At 46.5% G+C, this 15,059-nt stretch overlaps 1 protein-coding gene across 1 annotated transcript in view; it reads right to left on the bottom strand.

Annotated features, from left to right (window-relative positions):
• CACNB4 (calcium voltage-gated channel auxiliary subunit beta 4) overlaps positions 1-13,329 on the bottom strand; it is a 110,329-nt gene extending 97,000 nt beyond the window's left edge. The window contains exons 1-2 of the mRNA XM_065671217.1: positions 13,257-13,329; positions 13,063-13,146 (exon numbers count right to left, since the gene is read on the bottom strand). Coding sequence (XP_065527289.1) covers positions 13,063-13,146; positions 13,257-13,265 — 93 coding nt within the window. The 5' untranslated portion in view covers positions 13,266-13,329. The remainder of the gene's footprint in view (positions 1-13,062; positions 13,147-13,256) is intronic.
• Positions 13,330-15,059: the final 1,730 nt, after the last annotated feature.

The raw sequence follows: 15,059 nt of genomic DNA, 5'->3' as shown, positions 1-15,059 counted from the left end.
CACATGTTTGACAGCAAATGCTGTCTATCTCCTGACCACTGAACATGGCTGAGAATAAAGCAACTTCTTCTATTTAGTCTCTTCTCCTTGAGGCTGGTGTTCGACGGCTAAACATTAAGACTGGGAATTCATGCTTTCACTTAAAGGGAAAAAAAAAAAGAAAAAAAGAAAAAAATACATTTAAAAAAATGCAAAAAAGGGTGATACCAACAGTTGTCTTTCTGTCTTTTGTCTCCTGCATCTTACCATCCTGCCATGCAGCCTACTGCAAACCGCACATCTCACCCTTGGGCCCTTCATGCCAAGCCAGTATATGACTGGGACAGGTCACGACTCTACAATCATTGCGATAATTTTGTTCGAATTTCCCATCCTCATTTTGTTTCGTAACATCTCTTTCTGTGGTAAATAAGGATCTTACTCTTGACTGAGCGGTGACTTCCCTTGAAGAGCTGCAAACCAGCTACAGACATCTTAGAGATACAACATAGAGATATGTTCGTAGTCCCCCCTTTCATACTTCCTTCTTGCCTTTTTCTCTGCCCATGTTTTTTATTGAGTTTTTGACGTTTGGAGGTTTTGTTTTGATTTTTAACTGCTTATCTTTTCACTTATCTAATTTGATGGCTGCCATCCTGTACAGTGGGCAGCTCTCATTAGCTGGGGAGCAAGCTTCACAACACGCTGAGTCCACTGTCAGTTTTAAAAAAGAAATACAAGATGTGACAGAACATGAGATAAAAAAGAGTAACAACATTCCCAGGAAAAAGGCAAACAAAAAAATCCCACCTACTGTGCTTAGTTAAATTTTAATAGTTACTTAAGTAAAAATCTGTGATTACCCCTCTTTCTTCTCTTTTTGACTTGTACAAAACTGGGTAACAAGGCAGCTGCTGAAATTCAGTGTAGAGGAACGAGAGGCATGCGGGGTGAGAAAGAAGACAGACAAGCCAAGGCCAGTGACCAGAAGGAGTTTTCAGAGTAGGACAAGAATGACAACAGTGGAGTTGGAAGAGGCCAGAGAACAAAAAGAGCCTTGAGCTGCAGGAGGCAGCACAAGAGCACTGTGAGTGAAGGCCATGAAAGGACAGCAATTCCATGATGGGAGGAGAAACAATGGCAGATGAGGGATATTAGTTTAAAAAGGGGTGACTGAGGCAGGAAGGAAAGGATTACGCAAAGCTGGCACGTGGCTATGCCCATTTACCCACATGTCCAGTATGTCACTTCCAAACCTGCTCAATCCTCCCCTCATTTCACCCTTCCTGCCCACCACTCAACCCATGCTCTAACTAAGGTCCTGGCTCTACCATATCCCCTTCTTTCACCTTCCTGATGCCTTTTTAACCCCATCTCTTTCTTCATTTCTCTTGTCTCCAACTTGACCTTTTTCTCTGAGGAAGTAGGTTACACTCAGTAGTCCTGAATTCCCTCTCCTCCCATCACAGTCTGCAGAAACACGGAGGTAAGCTTCATTACTGCTGCCACCCAGCACTGCTGCCACCAACTCTCCCATCTAACACCCCCAGGTCACACATGTCATATATCCACAGTCAGTGTGTTGGAGCAGCTCCTGTTACTGCCTGTGTGATGGAGGCTTTCTCCCCAGGATGCCAACGTGGGGAGGGCAGAGAGGGAAATGAAGATGCTTCTAATGGCCCAAGATGATCAAAGCCAAAAGAGGAGAAGAATATTTAAGCCATAATTGGTACCAGGCACTTTGAAGATTAATGACTGGCTGGATGTTTAACATACGACCCAACAGATCATTAAGCCCTAAGAAATGCGTAGTGTCGAGGCATTTTTTTTCAGTTTAAGATGAGTAAAAGAGAGGGGGGTGGGAACAGACCAGCTTATGAAACGTCTCCTAATGGGAAAATCAGTTTTAATTGCTAAGAAAAGATCAGTCAAGGAACGAATGCCCCTCCAGGCAAAGCAGATCAGGCAAACCAGACTACAGTAAGAACTGAGTTTGGACAAGCTTTCCTTTCAGTCCTCCACATCTTCGGTATTTAAGAAGAAACCATCCCTTTTGTGACTCAGTGTCTATGACCAGTGCTGCGCTGCTGGCTGGCCATGGAGAATCTGCCACTGGAGGGGCTCAGGAGTATCTGACTCGACATATTAACCAGGGAAGGCAGAGGGAAAGGCTCTCCATTTCTAAGTATAACCACTTCGCTTCTGCATTATTTGTAGATACGTCCTTCATTTCTAAATGTGACCACAAAACCTGCCATAACACACATAGATGCTTTAGCAGAACTGGCAGATGAATTTCAGCAGAATTTTGTTTCAGCTAATTCCTAATACAAAACTTTCACTCATGAACTTCAAGATACCATAGTGCCATAGCCACAAAAGTGTCATTGTGCCGCAGCCATAAAAGGCTCCAAAAACACTTCACAAAAATTGGAGTAGAACGTTTATGTGCGATGTATTGTCACCACAGAGGTCTTACACAAGACAACGTACCACTGAACCCATAGGGTGCAAATTCAAGAACAAATCTCACCACAAGAATCTGGACAAGCAAAATCCAAATCAAAGATATGATTTGGTTGGAAAAACATAAAGTAATCTACCTTTCTCTTTGTAAAGAGACACGCACCATGGAACAGCTTGGCTTCCTGAAACCATGCCAGAAGTGCCACCTCCTCTTTCAGCACACAGGTAAGTGCCCTTACAAGTCTCTCCTGCCTATGGTAATTCAGGCATACGCTTGGTTTTAGTTCACAAGACCCACTGTATTCCCACCCAAGAAGTAGTACAGCAGCTCTTCATGGAAAGCAGAAGAAACAAAACCAGAGGGCCACATGGAGCACAGTCAGCAATACTGGGAATGTCCCTAAAACACCACGAAGATGCATTTTCTTCATGAAATACTTATAATAATAAATAATAATAAATAAACAAAAATATAAACAAACTCTTATAATAATAAAGAAGTAATTTTTGTAGGCATTACACAAACAGAACATACTATTTTGCCTGAAAACGCAGACCTCTACAACTTCAGCTGAAAGAAAATTCCCCCCACAAAATAATCACCACAGCAGGAGTGCTTCAGGAGGACACACTTCCTCCAGACCCGATGGGAGTTTGATTACAGAGCTGCCCACCACACTGCCTCACCACGCTGCCGCTTCTTCCTCCCAGAGAACAAACCACTGGAAATCTTTCTACAGGTGAAACGTGCAAAATTACTGGAATATCACTGAGTAGAAGCTACCAGATTATCCCAATAAAAGGATTCTCTTGACTTTCATAGAAACAAGTTTTCAAAAGGTGTTTTCAAAATTCTGATCTGTAGCATTTTAATACATTATCTGAATCAGGTTACTAAGTTCCGTAAGGGATATCAAAATGCATTAAGTGCACTAACCTAAAGAAATACTAAAGCATAGGGACAGCTCCTGCTGTCTGTACATATTAATGGAAAAATGATGTATTATATAAGCTGGGGAAAAGAGTTGCTAGTTAAGCACTAAAACCATCAGTCCGGAGAATGACCGTCATAAAAAACCGAATGATAGCAGAAACAGAATATCAGTAAAACCAATTGAAGATTGCAGATAGAATATTGCTTATTCTGTGCAAGAAAAGATGCCACAAACCAGACCCCCAAGCAGCACAGAGTCATCAGAACCCAGTGTTCACCAATCACTCTTTCTGACTTAAGGACACTGAATCTCTTATATAGAATAAAAAAGGTTTTCCCAAAAACTGTGATACTCATTGCAAAAAGTGTCAAGGAAACAGAGTGCAAAGAGGGTTTATTATTAAGAGAGAATGTGACTGGAGTGTAACTACCAAGATGTATTTTTACCCTAGTACTTTAAAGCATTTAACATGCTAAGGGCCAGATCTCATAAGAAAAAAACACATGCAAGTCACTTTGCAAACAACAGAAACCACAGAGACTGGTGTGGGACCACTGACCTAGGAGAAGCTCCCTGTGGGGATGCTGACACCAAGACTCCCAAGTGCCATACAGCACCCTTTTACAAGCCGTGTGATTGGTGAAAGATGACCAAGTCAGTTCACGGCAAAAACACATTTTATTTGCACTCATCACAGGTGACTTGCAGGGACAGAGAACTGGGGCAGCAGGGGATCTCCATCCCTCCTCCCCATGCTTTAGAAAGCATCCAGTTTTGATAGAGGTAGAGGAAGGCATGTAAGACCTGTCTATTACCCATTCCACTTCGCCCCAAGCCACCAGAGACAGCTGGAGACCTCATTACAATCCACCAAAAATTAATACAACAGCCAAGAGACGTGTTGTTATTCAGACACTCTAAACACGTTTTTTTACATCTTTCCTCGACTGTCAAACTATCTGACATCGATTATCAGGATCACTTTCTGATTTTGCTTATTTCATACACACATTGAAGACAGCATTGCAAAAGCTGTCTTCAATGGGAGATCTTTTTAACGACTTACGTGGCTGAAGAAGTTCCCACCTAAATCTTGTTTTGCTAGAACTGTTTTATTATTTTTTACAACCGAATTTTGAAGATTATACACGTCAGGTTTTCCCATATACCCCTGAAACCAACAGGAAAGAGGTAAGAAGCTATTTTTTCCGCCTCTGTGGGTCACCCAAGGCCTAAGGATTTTAGGAAAAAGCTATTTCTGTCTCTACCATATTCTTTTCAAAGCAACAGAACATATTTTAACAAATACAGGCTTGGAGTCCCATGTAATCATCTCTGCTTCCTCCATATTCAGCACAGACAATTGCACTGAGATTGCACTTGACACGAAACATTGGTGTCCATAGAAACCGCATGACAGCAAAGGCAGGCAGAGCCCGTGCCTGGCTTGAACTCCCAAAATCTGCTAAAACGGCTCTAATCTGAGGGGTTACACTGTAATCACACAACTGGAGTTTCACACAATCTGTTACTGTACAGCAAAAGTATTGGGGGTGAAAAACCTCGCTGAGACTGTCAGAAGGCGGCAGGTGATGGGAAGTGGGCACGGAGCTGCCCAGGGCCTCAAGACCTCGCTTTAGCACAGGGTTTATCAAGTTACGCAGCACTTCTGCCTCCAGACTCCCCGTCACAGAAAGGGGGACAGTAAGGGCACCTTGCATTAGACCGTTGTACATTGTCCACGTTGGTAAAGAGATTTCTTTAATGGTTGCCTATTAAGTATTCTGTATTTGGTATTATGCTAGTATCCTAAGTGTTACTGTAATCATGTAAATATTTCATTCTAAAAACACTGCATGAATAAAGAAAATTAATTTTATAGGTCACACTACAAAAATACATTTAAACAAACACCCACAGTATGTACAAAGAGACAGACAGCTCCCAAATACCAGAAATTTTGGATGAGGGATAGCCAAATCCTATTTTTTATTCGTACCTACGCTGCTTATGCTATTAATATCTGACTTCTCTTTTGTGACTTTAGGCTATTTTAAAAACGAAACCTTGTTACCATGGAGACAATAAGCCGGTCAGCACATCTGCTGAGGAACAGGACATGAAATTTTTAAAGTGAGAATTTCAAAGGCTCCGACTTTTCATGAATCCGTGCCAATAATTCCATTGAATACACGTAAGAGAGCCTGCTAATTTAGTTAGCTGTCACCTAACAGATTTCTGACAATCTTATTAACTGCTATTGTGCACCAGTACCCACTAGCAGAAACCGCAGCACTATGAGCACTGGCATGCAGGAGATGAATCGTGTTCCACTTCCACGTGCCTCACTGGCCATGCTCATGAGGTGGTAAGGGCGAAAGCTCATGACGAATATAATCCAGTGAACCTGCCTAAAAGGTTGATAGATTGCTCCAAACAAACAACAACGAAATAAGGGGATTTGTATTTTTTTAAAGAATGCAATCATGATCATTATTACACACGCACACAAAAATCTCTTTCCTTTGCTAAAAGAACACTAAGCAGGCATGTAATTGAGATTCAATTAGTACATTAAGAAACACTCAATTAAGCTTCCCAGTGACACAGAGATACACAGCTACACTCGCTTTCCAGATGAAGAAATGAACCCTGCAGAAGTCTGCTGGCTTCTTCAAGGTCAGATGAAGTGATGGCAGAATTAAGGAGAGAAACCAACTTTACTACTCTTTGTTTTATAATGAAGAAATCCATTTAAGTTTCCTCCTACTGTTATTTCGACCTTACAAAGTTTATCCCCCACGCACCTCTTCTTCCCAGCTGTACAAGGAGAAACCTAATCAAGGCAGGATTTTGAAGTACCTGGGAACAAAGCAACACCGCTGGACAGTACAGGCAGCGTTCAGGAGGGCAGATGTGCACACACGTATGTGTGACAGCCACATGCCGCCGGCTGTTACTAACAGGGAAGCCAAGAACAGGGGATGCGCTCCAAGTCCATCAGCCTCCCTAGGCATATCAGAAGACAACTCTGGAAAAGCTGCCAGGTGCGTATCCCATGACTCTGACTTAGTCCACATAGGCAGCATCCCATAGGAAGTCATGGAGAGATGTCATCTAACCACTGGGCTCACCAGTGCTGAAGCTGCCCAGATGTAGCACCCTCCTTCACTGAAACACATGCAGCAGTAGCAAAGTGTGGCTCTATTTGACAGCCTTCATCACTTAAGTATTTCTCCTAATTGCAGCTCTTTTATGAGCCACACCGAGGGGCATAACAAACCTTCCCTTCCAAACCTACCTGGGCCTATTGGTTGGATGGACTCTCTCAAACTGGCAGGAGAGAACTCCATGTAAGCTTTCCAACCCATCCATCACAGGCAAACCGCACCACTGTGGCTCAGATCATGCCAGTACCAGGCTGTACCACCCAGGACTGCCCATGGACTCCTACCAGGACCTGGGTACAGCCCCTACATAGCACACAGCCTATGCTGACCCAAGGGATGGCCTCATCTCTATCCTCCAGAAGCAGGCCATCTTCACAAATCACCTCTGTGGTTTGGAAATTAAATTCAGGTCACAATGACATTGGTGGAAAACGCCGACTCCCCCCAAGCTAAGGAGTAAACGTACTCCATGGTTCTGTACACAAGAGAAAACTGCAAACCAGCCTGAAAGTCAGATGGGTGTAGAGCCACTACAGCACGACACTCCAGGGACATTTACATCAGTTCAAGTATACCTTACTTGACCTTATTGATTTAACCTAAATACGTAGATTTACAAAGTAAACTGTTCTTAAGCACAGTTTAACTTGAGAAATGCAACTGCTGTAGTAGCTAACTACACTGATTTAAGAAGAAAGGCAAGTTAAAACAATATCACTCTACTGTGCAGACAAGGCTTATGTTCTCTGGAGAAAGGGATGAATCTTTTATTCACCTGTCAAATGCTTTAACAGTTTCTAAATGCTGTACAGAGAAAAATAATGATCGAGTCCTGTGGCTAAGGAATAATCATAGTCTATGACAGTAAATTATATTTTAGAAATTAATGACTCATCATAGAATTGAGCTCATCTGGTAAATTACTAGAATTCTAATCTGCTCCTTTGCTCATATGTATTTTATCAATCTGACCAGCATTTGATTTTGAGAAATGCCTGGTTCATTGTATACCCACGTTGGAACGGACCACACTACTCAGCATCATCCACCTCCTCCTGCGTACCAGAAAACCTGTATCATGGAAAACCGAAGTCTCAAAAGTCATCAACTGAGGTCTCATCTCATTCCGAGGAAAATAATTTTAAGACAAAAAAAACCAAAAAAACCCAAAAAAAACCACACAACAAAAAAACGAGAAAAAGCAGAACAGAAGGAAGAAATCAAATGCACATTAGAAAGTTTGTTAAGAAATGATCACGGAAGCTGCCTATGGACATCAATGACGAGGAAAGACCAAATGTCAATTCCCCTTAATTCAGAGAGGTACTTTACAGGACAGCCAGCAAAAATATCAGCTACAAAACTCAAACCTGTACTTCAAGCCATGGATTGCTCTTGAAAATACTGGTGCACGTCACTAAGCCAACATCTGCCAGAGCCGATGAGCAGCCTTGTGTGCTTTGCACCTGCAAAGGCACACCTGAGATGGCAACTGGGTGGTTCTATGTCACATGTGCCAATGGAAAGGCTTTCAGGCTTTATAAAACATAAATGAAACCCAGACACCCTTAAAGCTTCCCAAATCTGATTTACAGCCACTTTTGCTTGACTAAACAAGAAGATATCTGAATGCAGATGCCACCATTCAGCTTGGTAAACCGCTTGGTCTTGCAGAAAGAACACTGCAGTCCCATCTCCACACACACACAAAAGCTCTGAAAACAAGGCAACAAACACTTTTGAAGGAGTTGCCTCCTTTTGTCAGTGTCACTGACTTTCAAAAATGCTGTTACAGCTTGAGAGCTGTTCTAATAACAGAAAATGCTTTTTTTCTTTTCCACTCAATATCACAGAGGAGAAATGATACTTAAAAGGGGGAAGCACAAGCATTGCTAGAGATGCAACACGAGGTGCAACTATGTCTTAGCAGAAAATTGATTTTAACTTCAACTATTTCTAAATAAAAGCAGCAAAAAAATCCAAAAATAAACTGCATATCTCAAAATAATTTTATATGAAGTTAAACGTACTTCGATTGAACAGGTACACCCAGTGGTTTCACTTGAAGTCTCTGGCATGAGCTGGAATGAAGTTCCACTGATTACCATGAGTGTTTTAAGATCTTATTACAAGGCCCTGATGCTATCAAAAAGCACATAATTCCATTTCACTTCCATCACATAAGTTATGGTAACACTACCCAGCGAGGCAATGCAACACAAGCAGAAAAGTAACAGCCCCATTAGGGAACAGACCAAACCCTCAGTTCAAGACCCAACCACAGTTTTGATTATGTCTTCAGAAGTGGAGCTACTTGATGCCTATTCAAGAAAGGCCACCTCATAGACTCACAGAATCAGCTAGGCTGGAAAAGACCTTTAAGATCATCAAGTCCAACCATTACCTGAGGACTGCCAAGACCACCACAAAACCATGCCACTGAGGACCTCACCTACACAGTTTTGAACGCTTCCAGGGACGGTTATTCCACCAGTTCCCTGGAGAGCCTGTTCCAACACCTGATCACCCTTTCTGAAGTAATTTTTCCTTATGTCCAGCCTAAACCTCCCCTGTTGCTGATTGAGGCCGTTACCTCTTGTCCAGTCACTTGTTACTTGGGAGAAGAGGCCTTCTTTAAATGAGAAAGGGCATGGTAAGGAAAGACCTAAAATAAGGAGACGTTCAATCGGACCTGCACTAAGGGCTGCAGTTTGGACAACAAGATGCGAAATGTATAAATGAGCACGGCCATGGGGAGACACCCAGCTGAGGAGAAGAAAGGAGGAAGAGCAATGGAGCCTGAACCTCCACTCGGGCAGCACAGGAGCCCTACTCAGACATTTGTCAACCCACCTCCAAGTGTAAATGTCCCTATCTCAGATGCTGACCTTCTCCTGGGGCTCCCCAGTACTATTATGCAGATGGAGACATGTACCATATGTTGTTTTCCCTCCCCAAATTGTATTAGCACATGCACAAAAAGGTTTTAATGACTTCTGGCACACACACCTATACCGCTGGAGTGCGTCCCGCTAATTCACCCGGGACCACCCGCAGTAAGGAGCGGCCACTGCAGGCTTTCTTTTGACAAGAAATGATGCTCTAAGACAACCTTTGGGTGACTGTTCCTCACAGGTCACTTCACTTTCATCAGGGAAATAAATTCCATTAAAAATCACAGGCAATAAAACTGATACCACCAGAAGTCAAAGGGAAAAAACAAACTGCATATACTCACAAGTCACACCATGTCAAAATAAGTGGTGGAAACACAAAAACATGCCAGAAAAAAAGCAATAATGAATTACTATGACAGCATCTTGTAAAATTATAAGCATATGTTTTCAGCTGACCTACTTATTGTCTTATAATTGACTTCTGTCCCTTAAGGGGGTTCTTAAATATAATTGAGCAGCACCTGCCACGTCAGAGGAACAATTTTGTACACCCATGCCTGGCTCAAATACTGTACTTAACAGCTTCAGCACCAGGGTTACTCACTGCTTTGCCTGTGCCACTGGAGACAGAGGTGCCGGTCCAACAACCAGGAACCTCCTGCACCCCTGGTCACCCTGGGACATGAGTGATCTTACTTGCTGGGCAGGCCTTCTTTTTTATACCAGCCCACTGATTTTCAGCACACACTGACCTGTTCCCACTCGTACATCACTCCATCCATGTCTTCCAGTGCAGCGCTTCCCACAGCAAGAGGCAATTACGGCAATTCCCACACTGGCGATGCTGGAAGGGGTAGCTCTGCCTGTGCTGACACACACGTGGGATCTGCCATGGCCTGTCTCTGCCCATCACCGTGCCGCGTTGACAAAAATGTAAATTCAAAAGCTCACCCACACATGATTCCCTTACTAAATGAGACTGACCAACAGCCTGAAACCAAAAATTAAACGCAACTTAATGAAAAGCCAAAAGTCAAGAGTTCAAACCTGCGCCTCTCCTGACACAAAAGGAAACCAATGATAAAATTTCCATTGGTATTTTGGACTTGGGCAAGAAGCTGGTGCACCACTCTGAATGCATAAGAGATCTGCCAGAGATTTAAACCCTTTTGGGACATTCATTGCAAATCTTAATGACATAATTTGTATGTTTTTGAAGCTATACCTACAGCGACAGCAATGTTCCTTCAAGTTAATCCCTGCTTTTAGGACTTCTTTTTTTCCACTTATGCTTCTAAAGCTTTATTGCTATTAGGGAAAACTTCATAGGGGAGGAGACAACAGCAACACTGGGCAGTTGGAACTACTCTGCATCCATGGAGCCCAGTTCTCCAAGAAAATCTCCTTCTCCAAGAAAAACCACTAACCACGAAGGCTGAGAAAACTCTCTCATTCTAGTACCAATGGAACAGCAGAAACACCATTGTGCAAAGGAAACGTCCCGAGCAGCTGAATCACACCGTGGTGAGGAGCATCACATGAAGTCCAAAGGAAGGATCAGCGAGACCCTCACCCTGGGCTGCCTCCAGCTCAGCCCCACCGTGGTCTCACCCAGCAAGGGCTGGGGAAACACAATCCCAGGGCCTGCTTTGTTGTTCAGCTCACACAATTTAATAGAATCTTCTCGCTGATCTCCTAACAGGAGCTACCGCACTTGCCTGTTTAAAAGGTCTTAAGGTGGTCACCTCTGAAAGTGACAACAGTTTCTTATCCCACCCTTCTCTTGTGGGATAAGCATGTTCTGATACGGATTGATTTGTTTTGCTGTATATTGGAACATGGAACTGAAGCTACATTGCTGTCCTAGCTTCAGCCGACACAGCATCATCCTCTGCCAGAGCAGAACAGACAGATACTGGTGGAGAAAGAGCTGGTGCTGGTGTGGATACTCTGCTGGGCCCCTCGGCTGCCATGCAGTGGGACCCACTGGTCTGCAATCATGGAAGGAAAACCATCTCACCACCCAATTTTCCTATTATTTGGCAGCGCCCCACAAACTGTCACTGAAGGTAAAGCAGTCCCTTGGGGAAGTGGGGCAGGAATAAAAGCGAGCTCCCCATATTCCCCCAAAAAAAAGACAGGACAAGCGCAGCGCTTGCAGAGCACAGCACGTCCCGAGACATGAGCCAGAATAAAAGCACAGAGCGCAGGAAACGTTCTGCACACGAACGAGGTGTGTGATGGGACCGTCGTATCGCAGCTGCGCCTGTCTCAGGAGCCAGGCTCTTCCCTAAGCGCTTCCGCCTGCAAGGCTTTCCAAACCCCATGTTGTGCCCTCGCTCCCTCAGCCAGCCAGTGCTCCGGTGGCGCCCATCACCCCCGCCTGCCTTAACCACAAGCCCCCAGTTTCCATGTGAGCACAGCACGAAAACCACCTCTTGAAACAACGCTTCTGACAAGCTGAAGGATTCTCCAGGACATCTCCAAGAAGGGCCCACGGCCGCCTGCGCCAATCTCCTCCCACCACCACACGGGCTAAAACTCCCTTTATATTTGCTTGTCCTTGTTTCACCCCACGGCTGAGATCGCGTTAAACGCCAGATTCGTGCTGCGACTCTCACATGTCATTCTCCCGGTGCTGGGAACGGGCACTGCCAGCCCGGCGCGGCTGCGGTTCTGCTCTGCGCTGGAGCGGAGACGAGGAGACGCCACAGAGCAAAATACAACTTCCCTGTGTTATTTATGTCTCTTTCTCGCTCCCCGGGCAGACCAACCTCACAGCTTCCATGTCCTGAGCAAAACACGCTTCCACACGAGAGGCGTCCCCGAATTCGTCAAGGGCCCAGTTACGCTTCCCTTGCGCTTCCTTAGATTCCTGCCAAAGTCACTGAGGAATCGGGGGGAGGGGGAAGTGGCTGGGTACAGGCTTGTGCACCAAGAAATGCTCTGCCTCCTCTACTTTTAAGGCAAATTCATAATACGCACTCTAAGAAGCATCTCTTAGGTGACAAAGTGCTGCTCTGGGGAGACTCGGATGTTAGTCTTTGTTCGCCCGAGGGACAGCTGGCAGGGCTGGGAATGGAGAAGGAAAGGGTAACGACTATTAACAGGAGGCTCATCTAGATCGCTCATGCTGCTCCTGCAGCGCCAGGGGAAGCCGGGCTGATATATAATTAGCACCACCAAGCCCGAAGCCCCAAACCGACATGCTCTTGACACCTTTACGATCACCTTTTTCCAGAAACCCTTAAGCCGGAGCCTCGCTCCTCAGCTTCTGTTCTTCAAGGAAAGTGTTTCCTGCCCGCAATGCTTTAACCAGAAAATCAGCCCACCGTGTAAGCTGCAGCTTGGGAACCGAAGGCAAACACGGCACGCGCATTTACCGGGATAAATCGTGCCTTCAGTCGGGTATTTTAGGCCCCTCTCCTCATGCCGGAGCAATCCGGCTTTGCAGTTTTAAGCCCAGCTCCGAACGGTGCCGGCCCCCGAGCGCAACGGCAGCGATCCCAACTTGTACGGTCCCCGGAGCCGGGGCATCACGGGGCAGCGGCGCCGAGCCCCACGGGACGAGGCGGCTCCCGCAGCCAAGCCCGTTCGCCGCCCGCCGCCCCTTACCTGCCGCAGGATGAAGCTGGTGGAGGTGGTGCTGCCGTCGGAGCGCTTCAGCCGGCTGCGCCGCGTCGCCGTGCCCCTCGTCACCTGCCCCGGGGGAGGCCAAGACATCAAGGTCGCGTCGCCGGCACCGCGCCCGCCACCGGGGCCGCGCCCGCCCACCCCGCCCTCCCCCGCGGCCCCCGGGCTGCACCCACCGCGGCCATGGCTGCCAGGATCGGCCGCTGCCTCACACCGGCCCCGGCCCGGCCCCGGCCCGGCAGCACCTGGGCACAGCCCGGCTGCTGCCGCCGAGCGCGGCCGCGGCGGGAAGCTCGAAGGCGGGCGCGGGGCGGGCCGGGGCGGGGCCGCGACACGCGAGTCCCCCCGCGCGGGCGCGGGGAGCGGCCGCCACCCGCGGGTGCCCGGCTGGGGAAGCCCGGCCCGGCGGCGGTGCCGCTCCCCCGGGCGCGGGGCACGGGTGGCTGCGCGCCGGAGCAGCGCCGGGCTCGGCGGCGGCAGTGGCCCTCGGGCTGCGCGCAGCTGCTGCTCCCCGCGGCCCCGCAGGGGAGGCGAACGGGCCCAGCTTGACCTCGTCAAGCTGAAACTGAGCCGCATCTGCCAGGACCGTGTAAGCCGCCGTGCAAGCCATCGCTGTGTGAAGCAGCACTCCAGCTGCGGATCAGAACTGATTCGTATCAACTACCAGCCGTGAGGACGGAGGGAAAAAATACAGTAAACCAGGAAATGGAGTGATTCGCTTGAAGTTATAGAGGAAACCTGGGGAAGAACTTGAAGCAGGATGTGGGTTTCCAGCTTCCCATTTCTGCACTTTACCTACGAGCACATTACACCTCCCACCACAACGAGTAAGACGGGAAACATGCGCATCATTGAACTGACCTCACTTTTACACCAGAAAGCTGTGAACACACACACATACACACTCCCCGGCTCCTCTGGTGAAGGTCCAAAGCACAACAGTGCAACTGTTCCTTCCTCACTACAAACTGTGCACTTCGCTTCTTTTAACTCATTGGATGGAATCAGGCAGCCCGGTTTCCTTATCAGAGATGAATGTGGGCCATGAGTGCTGTAGTCTAAATCTAGATTATTTTAAAACGCAGTTTAATCATTAAATCCACACTTGGAAGGGTACTTTGCTTCAATCTCCGTGTAACCCAGTACCCAGCCGATTTCCCAAGTTCAGGTACTGGCCAGAAACCCACACCCCCTTGCCTCACTTGACAGAATCATAGGATCATCTGGTCCAACTGTTCATGACCTAGACCAGATGTTCTCATCTCACCGAGGTAGCTCTCAATGCAAAACGTCAGTGCGACACAACATTAAGGTTGAGATTCAAAAGCAAAACTAAACCCGTATTTGTCGTATAGGCTTCAGCTTCATAAGAACTGTCTTAAGATTGAGGTTTACAGCCTGAAGCGACCTGAAATGAACCCACCATGGTGAGTAACATGGCTGTAAATAAAGTGCTGAAATGCAGCAATTTATGCCTCGGTAAAGGCCTTCACAAGCAGGTTCTGTTGTCCAGTCACAGCAGTAGCAGAAGGTACCTTTAAAGCACAAGGATTTATTCTTATTTGGCATGAGCCAGAAATTTGTTCAGCCTTTGTGAAAACCTACAGCAGAGCTGCAAGCAATCATGGCTCTCACTTAAGATGTACAATACAATCAGCTTTCAAAGCACAGTGTATTTGCTTTCCTTATCATTTGTGGTGAAGTATATTATCACTTCACATAGGATTATTCCCTTCAGTTCCCCAGCAGTTAACACGCAGCATGGGTTCTCTCGCTAACCTGATCCCTGCTGACGGGCAATCTAGGTGATGGACAGAGCTCTGGCTCCCCAGCAGAAGTGCTCCTCACCAACAGTGAAGCACAGCACAACTGTGAAGTACCAGTCCTTCCAGAGCAGTGTGTGGGAACACGCCAAGCTGGAGGTAGCTGGGCTGGCAGCCGAGCCTGCAGTGCCAGCGCAGGATGGGCACCCACAGGGG

Source organism: Lathamus discolor, chromosome 3, assembly GCF_037157495.1.
Source record: "Lathamus discolor isolate bLatDis1 chromosome 3, bLatDis1.hap1, whole genome shotgun sequence".
NCBI classification, from domain to species: Eukaryota; Metazoa; Chordata; class Aves; order Psittaciformes; family Psittacidae; genus Lathamus; species Lathamus discolor.
Note: the sequence above shows the minus strand (reverse complement) of the source record. Positions and strands in the feature narration are given on the sequence as shown.